The 8220-nt window shown below is 41.4% G+C and overlaps 1 protein-coding gene across 1 annotated transcript in view; it reads right to left on the bottom strand.

Moving 5' to 3' along the window:
- egfem1 (EGF-like and EMI domain containing 1) overlaps window positions 1–8220 on the bottom strand; it is a 52992-nt gene that overhangs the window by 28733 nt on the left and 16039 nt on the right. Inside the window, exons 5-7 of the mRNA XM_076734226.1 lie at window positions 5439–5561; window positions 1490–1612; window positions 1–59 (exon numbers count right to left, since the gene is read on the bottom strand). The exon at window positions 1–59 is cut by the window's left edge and continues 67 nt beyond it. Coding sequence (XP_076590341.1) covers window positions 1–59; window positions 1490–1612; window positions 5439–5561 — 305 coding nt within the window. The remainder of the gene's footprint in view (window positions 60–1489; window positions 1613–5438; window positions 5562–8220) is intronic.

Raw genomic sequence — 8220 nt, 5'->3', positions numbered from 1 at the left:
CCCCATGTCCACACACTTATGCTCACATCCACCGTTCAACACCGAGCAAGAGTTCACAGCTTTGAAGGAAAAGAGACAGAAACACACACAGGATAAATCATCGAGCATGGAAACCCATCAGCTCTGGTATCCAATCACAGAATTAATGGATGTAAAACTTTGTGTTAAAATCTGAACTCTCACAGGGTGACAGATATAATTGAATTTGTTGGCGGTCTAAACTGGCTTTCACACCTCAATCTCTGCAGCCATGTAATTATGGAAAACGCCTGGGTAAAGGCTAGAAACTGGAAAATGATATTCAAGCCGGGCCCAACGGGTACCCCTGGTTACTCTCTAATGATCTTTCCATCCCATTACTCTTGTGATTTAATGATGTGCCAAATATGAATATCAGCCCTGTGCCTTCTGGGTGCTCTAAACACAGACATGATGACACAGACGGGCTGTAAAGCTGAGAGAACGGCTGGCTTTTAACACTGATGACTTGAACAGACACAATTAGCTATCCCTCTGCCCCCATCCCTATCCTCTACCACTAAGCTGCGGTCAAAAAATGGGAGTATTAAGAATGAAAAATAAGACCAAAAGCATCAGAGGAGTGCTGGCTTTCAGCAAGTAACAAATTTTCTCATTACCTACAGGTTTTATTGTGCTAAAATGGGAAAAAGTACTTTACCATCTTACATTTCCCCTTTCAAATTATGTCAGAATTTCCCACTAGACACTGAGATTAATCATGGAGGCTCAGCTCTGCTGTTCTTTTGAGTATTACTGACTTTATTTCAATACAGTGGAGTGGATATTCTTCCAGGTGCTCTCACACACTTGGCTGACACTGTCGGAGTTGGTAGTTGTGGTTCTAATATGTTAATATTCTAAAATCTTTGTATAGCCAAGGACATTAAACATTTAAAAAAGAAAAAATAGTGGATGTACAGTTGACAAGATGTAGATTTACTGGCTGCTGTGAGGTAACAAATTCTCATCTTTACACATTGCTTTTCTTTTTTCATTTTTTTAGATTAATCAAACCGGAGATGACGTGTTAATTGGAGAGCTTTAGAGGCGCTGCACTACTGCACTACAGGCAAATGGACCACATTGTCTGCAGACACAGACAGGCTAACTGCTTCCAGTCTTTATGCTAAGCTAAGCTAACTGGCTGCTACCTCTGCAATGTTTCAGTTTTACAAACAAACGCAAAAAGCCAAAGAGGAAACAGTAAAAAATGTGAAAAGTTGAGCCTTGTGTGTTTATTGGAAGACTTCTGAATGTTCGCAGCTCTGCACAAGAGAGCGCACCGCGAGGGCAGTGGACAGATACAAGAGCGGTGTCAATGTCCTATCTGAGTGTTGCTCCACACCACTTGGGAAATGTTTCAAAATATTCAACATTATTAATGAGGGGGAAATGCAGTGTGTACGGGGGCGTAGAAGGACTTGAATGGTTACCACAAGTGTAAGAAAAACTTCTGTTTCATGCTTACCAATGCAGGTCCGACCATCGGCGTGCATGCGGAAGCCTTCGCTGCACTCACAGTGATAAGAGCCTGGTGTATTGACACACGTCTGCTGGCATCCTCCATTGAGCTCCTCACACTCATTTACATCTGAACACGCACATGTAGGCAAAAATTCAAATGTCATTACTCATTAACATGCACAGGCAAATGCTCATTAAGAAACCATTACATTCATCTAACATAGTGCTGCCCACAACCACAAGACTGCGCAATTAAGGACACTTTGGCAGACAATAAAACATGGGAATTGTTAGGAATGTCAATCTGCTTCTGACTGTGTCAAAGACTTCATTTACAAGCACGCTGGTCATGAACATGGTACAATTAGAAGGCCGTATAAACAGCCTCTCTGCTCGAGTCATCTTGTGTGTGAAAAAATTGGAGCTCTGCTGAACAATGACAGATTGAGAACTTTGGTCAGTTGTAGGAAAATAATGCTGAACTGAATAGAAGCCTAAATTGAGCAGCTTTTTAGAAACGAGACATTTATTACATCCTTTATAAAATCTCACATCCAACTTTGAGGCGGTCTAATTAAACATTCCATCTGCGGTGAACCAAATGAAGGAAAATGAAAAACACATTTTTAGCATTATAGATTTAAAGAGTTGTAATTTTTTTAATTTTGACCAGATCTCAAATCTCTTCTCTATTTTGACTTTTGCAGAGATCTTCGTTTGAGTGTTACATGTACAGTTCAGCTGCCACGTTCAAGTCCTGCTGTCATGACTTTCAATAGTGATGGAAAATAGAAAAATCTTATTTTGAAAGTTTTTATACTTTCTATCATTTTCCTCTGATGGCAGCCAATGTGTCAGCGTGCCCTTGAATCACCACCTGCTTCAGCAGCACAATACTTACTGAACCTGTGCTCTGCCTCCTCTAGAAAAAAATACACATGTATGATGTCTTCAGGGTGAATGATGAATGGCTTATCGTGCTGTTTTTTGTAGTAGCATGCGTGCAATCAATTTGTTTCCTGCACAGGAGAGACCTGCACATGGCTGCACGCCTGTCAGACTGAGGCTCGTGTTCCACGGAGACAGAAGCAAGCTGAGAAGACAACATACCTGGACACTGCACTCAAGGACAGTCAGGCTTTACTACACATCTGGACAACACATCACACATCCTGCTGACATCCTCCCAGTTGTCACCTCTGACTCGCAAGGGCTTTTTCAGCACGCACCCGTGATGGCAGAGTCGATGTGTGCGAAGAGGGGAAAATAATGTTGCATTTACTCTTTTAATGGGGGGGGGGGGTTTAAATACTAAGAACATGTGGTTCGGTTTATTTGAGCACGCAACACTACCATCATTTAGGCTCCTCGGAGGTCAAAGCATTACCCGAGTAGTGCAAATATTAGAAATCATTTTCAAAAAGTTTGCGTGTGTTCGTGTGTGTGTGTGTGTGTGTGTGTGTGTGTGTGTGTGTGTGTGTGTGTGTGTGTGTGCATGACAGACCCGTGGGAAAAGCCCCCTCCGAAATGATCGCAAGACTATTTTAATTAGCCTGTTCCCAATAAAAGGGGCTACAGGGAGGAGGGGGTGTCAAAGTGGAGCCTTTTCACCGCTGAAAGAATCCTTTTCATACGCTGCGTACAGACTAGTGGGATCAGGTTTAAAGGAATTCATATTGGTTTCATTGAGACATCTGCTGAAACAAATAATCACTACACCACCGCCTGTGAAGAATCACATATTCATGAATCGTCCTATCATTCTGCACTCTTTTGTATTTTAACACATTGGCAGCTATTGTAGAGGACGCTAACATGCAGAACAATAGACGCTGGGGGAGGTTTGTCAAGGTTAATATACTTATTGGGCTCCTCATGTGAGAGGATTTCAATGGGAGACACACAATGGCTGCTTTTCACCAGTGGTGAGGTGGTGTGTGTGGCAGCAGGGGTGGGAGTGCTGGTGGTGGTGTCAGAGGTCGAGGGGCCTGAGGTCTGAATGGTATCGCGTGACACCGTCTGGCTCTAAGCGGAGGTGCTGAGCTGGCATCTACCACCAAGCGGTGTGGCGAACGAATCATTGGGGAGCACAGCTTTGGTGGCAGAACGTAAAGAACAGGTGGTCTTCAGAATGAACGCCAGAGAATTTACTAAAAACAGAAGAGGGCCAGAGGCATAAAAATGTTCATGTGCAACCTTGTTTGATAGCATTTATCATGTGTGTTTTCTTCAGTGATTCATATGACAAACACTCCTTCACAGCTTTACTTTTCTTGAAGAGCTCAAATCGAAACTCGCTGTCTTTCCCCATAAATTCGACCACACATACGATTCACACAAAAGCCTGTAAAAGAAGAACTTCACAGCTGCTGAGGCTGCTTCCGTTTGGCTTCTCCAGTGGTTGCCTGTCAGACTTTAAATTATCATCCAGTGACAATATCCTGTCTTACAGGTTAAAGGTCGGGGCCACTTGTTCACACCTGTAGCTCTCAAGAACAAATGGGCCTCAGTGCCCAACACCAACTCAGCAGACTGCAGTCAGATGAGCGGCCAAACAGACAGCATGCCGTCTGAGACGAGGCGGTCATTAGAAAGCAGCGCTGCCTGCATGTTTTCCTCACTCCTTTACAGCCTGAAGTCCAAACGGTTAAGTAGGTCTTCAATTTTAACCTAATGACCTAGAACAACTACATAATTCTTCAAAATCATAAGGGCCATTGAATTCATTCAGATGGATTCAACATTTTATCCAAGCAGACATTCGTTTTACGCATTTAGAATATATGGAAACTAACACATTTACGTTATTACTCTTTGGTAATATGTATTTAGCATGCCAGTTGTGCGTCGTAAAAATGTTGGATGTTCATCAAATAATTTTATTCTTTTAAATTCCTATAACTTAAAAGTTCTAGTAAAGTAAAAGCGTGACCGAAAGGCATACTGTAGGGTTTTTTACTTATAGCGGCATTGGAAAGCAATGTTTTTTGATGAATGTGTCACCGTATTGGTTATGAGAGACTCTTTATGGGCCGCTAAAAGGAGAAGGTCACTTGACTGATGGAGACAAGTAACAGGTGTGATACACATTTAAGGAAGAAAATGTCATTGAGCATTGATAGTACAAAAGTTAAAAAGTAGTAATGTACCAATAAGAAGAGGACCTCAAGATATAAACAGCATGAATGTTTCAGAACACTGAAATAAAACCTGGCAAATGTTTCTAAGATGGAAAATTCATTCAATATGTTTGTGAGGCCTTAAAGGTGCCCACAATTCATTTTGGTGAGAGAGACAAAATGTAGCAAAACTGTTTTTCTACATAATGAAAGCTTCATCTGATACCTTTAACCTTGCGATTTTACTGTAGAGACACTAATCATTTCATTCAGCGGGTGGATTTAATTTTAAACATTTGTAACATGTAAAATTCCATTAGGATGAATTGAGGCTTCTTTTTTTTCTTTCACTGAGTGGCTTTTTCCACAGACAAAATAAATTAAATTAAAATGTCTGAAATGTAACTCCATTAGTGAGATTGTGTTGACCACCATATGCTGCAGGTATTGTTAAGTGGGGCTGCAGAATTGGAGACAGCTGTCTTACTCTTTCTATGCATGGGCATGTATTCTGCTCTAAAACCCTCTCTGGAAACTTACACCTAGATTACATTAAGCATTCAAGAACAGCTCCGGATGTAGAGAGGGTAAAATGAACCGGGTCACAGAGTTTATGTGGTCAGCACTGAACTATGAAATCATGTATCCTACACTTGCCATCTTTGTATTGCACATGAGGCCCTGTGTCCATTTAAGGCATGTTAGAGGACACATCGTGTGTGTGATATTTTGTGTTTGCTTACAATTAATTTCCATTCTAATATTAAAAACATTAAAACAGCACAAGCTTGTTTATGTTTGTGCACACCAGCTACATCCAGGTGTCCATCTTACCGTGACATGCTTTGCCATCTGCCCCCAGTCTACTGCCCTCAGGACACTTGCAGTAGTAGCTGCCAATGGTGTTGCAACAGTACCCTTCACACCCTCCTTCATCCACTTCACATTCATTAACATCTGAAAGAAAAGAATTAAAAGTCCAGTGTTACTCATGCACCGTCCACAAAACACCGCAGCTAAAGCAACTGTGGGGACTGAAAGGTTTCAAGCTTCCTGTCAGCGGACTTCTCTTGCTCTTTGTGGAGTTCCTTCACTTTTACAGAGTTTATTTTCACTTGTCACGTTATGGATCGCAAACCTGCTGCCTCCCAAAGCAATGTCTGACAGAAATCCTGTGATGCCAATTACCTCCCAGTGGTCAAAAACAAGCTCTCCTTAGTGAGTCTGCTGTCAGTCTTTAAGAACCAGTGCATGCCTTCTAGCAAATAAAAGAAACAGGAGATGCGGTAACTTGCATCTTTCCACATGTTGTGGTTCACCAACTAAAGTCAGAGGACTGAAATGGAGAATTCTTTAAATGCAGACCAAAAAACCATCCAGAGTCTCCAGAATCTTCAGCCTTAGCACTTCATAAAATATATGCCAGTACTTCCACTCTGACATTAGTGTGTATGTATATCCCATGTTTCCCATGTTCTTACTTGTCTCCAAGGATGAAATGATTTCCAGGTTTGTCCCTAGCTTAGCTCTTGTGCTCCAGCAAAAACCCTCAGGCTCCTTGCTGTGGTGTTTTTGTGTGTGCCTATCAGCTGTGGATCACCACCAAAAACTGTCTTTGAATAAATTGTACTTTCTGCAATACATGCAACAGCAACAGTGAAATGCTAATATGATCAATCTGTGACACGCAAGACATGAATGTGGCCACAAGTGTCATTTTCATATCTGACTGATCACTGGCTAAAGATCAGTCACAGGAAAGATTTGCCCAATGTTGCAGTTGATAGCTTTGGAAGTTAATTCTATCTTCCTGACTAAATATTTAGTAAAGTAAATGCCTGTCAGATGGGGCCGAATGAGCACGTGTGCGAAATGTAAAATGTTCCTGAGCACAGTTTTCAATTTAATGTCCTTTGAATGAACTTTCTCCTGATCCCCATACAAGCTGATTAAACCACTGTGGTTCTTGTCCACGTGGCAGCAGCACGGCCGAACCTTTCACAGATGATACAGTGTTGTCTGTTTGCTTTAGAAAAGGGAGATGGTGACAGAGAAATGCATTGCACTTGCATGGACACCTCCTGTCAAAGAGGAAGGCTAAAGTAACCGAGGAGGAAGGAAAAGTTATTCAGTATTATGTCTCCATCTGTTAAAAGACTTAATGGGACCCCTTAGCCGTGCATTGAGCAATAGTTTGTTTGTCTTTGACTAACAGGAAATTTCAAAAACACAACTTGGAGAAACAATTTGGAAAGAAAAAGACAGTGAGAGGTAGAGAGCAGTATGTTTTACTGTAGCAAGATGTTTGGCAGCTTGACTATGAGCACATGGCAAATGTAATCCTGGTGTATCAAACTACAGATAGTTATTCTGTGAAATTCACACAGTTACGTATGGCTGTTCTTTAAGAAACAGCTTGTAATGAAGGATTTTAACTTAATAGCAATGTTATGTCACATAAATCCTTTGGTATTTATGCAAAGGTTAATTAAAACACATATAATTAAATGCAAAAGGCAACATATCATGTGCCACAAGAATTCCAGATAAAAAACGTGAAAGTGATTTCTTCTTTAGGTTTCAACATGCTGAACGAATAGACTCAGAGCTTTGCCAAGAATTCTCCTGCTGGTCCATTCAAGGATGTCTACTCTGTATTTTATCTGTTTCCACAGCCTGGAAGACACCCATGGACAACTTTGCCAGAACTATGAACAGACAACAGGGAATGATAAACAGCCCCAATTGCTCATATAAAATGTCTCTGCTTCCATATGTGTTTACATGAAAAACAAAAAATACACTGATAAAAAAAAGGGTTTGTGACGGGATGAGGACAGAGCTGCTACCTGAAAAAATCACAAAACCGCAGCACTCCATTAGGACAAAACTGCCTCCAGCTGACCATGTGAGATGCATTATCGATACTCTCAGATTGTTTTAGTTGAAGGGATGCAAAGCACACAGTTTGGACGAGTGGTGCTGAATCATTACAACAACATGTATTTCTCATGTGTCTTGCCAGTGGAGAGGAAGAGCTCTGAAAGCATTGGTTACAGTAGGTGGAACAAACCAGAGAAAGAGCAGCAGCTGTTTCTTCAACAGTGGTTATTAAAGGGTAGTAATAGCTTCTTTCCTGGTCTACAATTCTGATGTAATCAAGTCTGCAGCAAGTAACACAAGAGGAACTTTGGCAAGAAGAAAAACAAAATTCTGCAGCCCTTAAAATGCAATTCGAAGAATTCTGCAGGACCTCAGAAACTAAGGATGGGTCGCCATAGTTCTTTTTCAGGCCACACCCACGCTTGGTTTCTAAGGGCAGGCAATGTTATCTGGGTCATCTGGAGAGGCAGACTTTCAGGAATTTCTATAGAAGGTAATGGATTGAGCAGATTGATGCAGATTTAGGCTTAGCTGTCCTTCTGTTTATAGTCTTTAAAGGCACCTTTACCTTGGTTGTTGTAGTGAAAATAGGGAGTAACTGCCTATTAAGGATTATATGCATGCAAGTTTTTGTAATTTGCATTATTTTCCTGCATTGCCCTGCCATGGCCTTTGTGAACCTTTACTGACACAGTAGTCCAGCGTTCAGCACATTCCCCTTTACTGGAGGGGG

Source organism: Chaetodon auriga, chromosome 7 (genome assembly GCF_051107435.1).
Source record: "Chaetodon auriga isolate fChaAug3 chromosome 7, fChaAug3.hap1, whole genome shotgun sequence".
In the NCBI taxonomy this organism is placed as follows: Eukaryota; Metazoa; Chordata; class Actinopteri; order Chaetodontiformes; family Chaetodontidae; genus Chaetodon; species Chaetodon auriga.
Note: the sequence above shows the minus strand (reverse complement) of the source record. Positions and strands in the feature narration are given on the sequence as shown.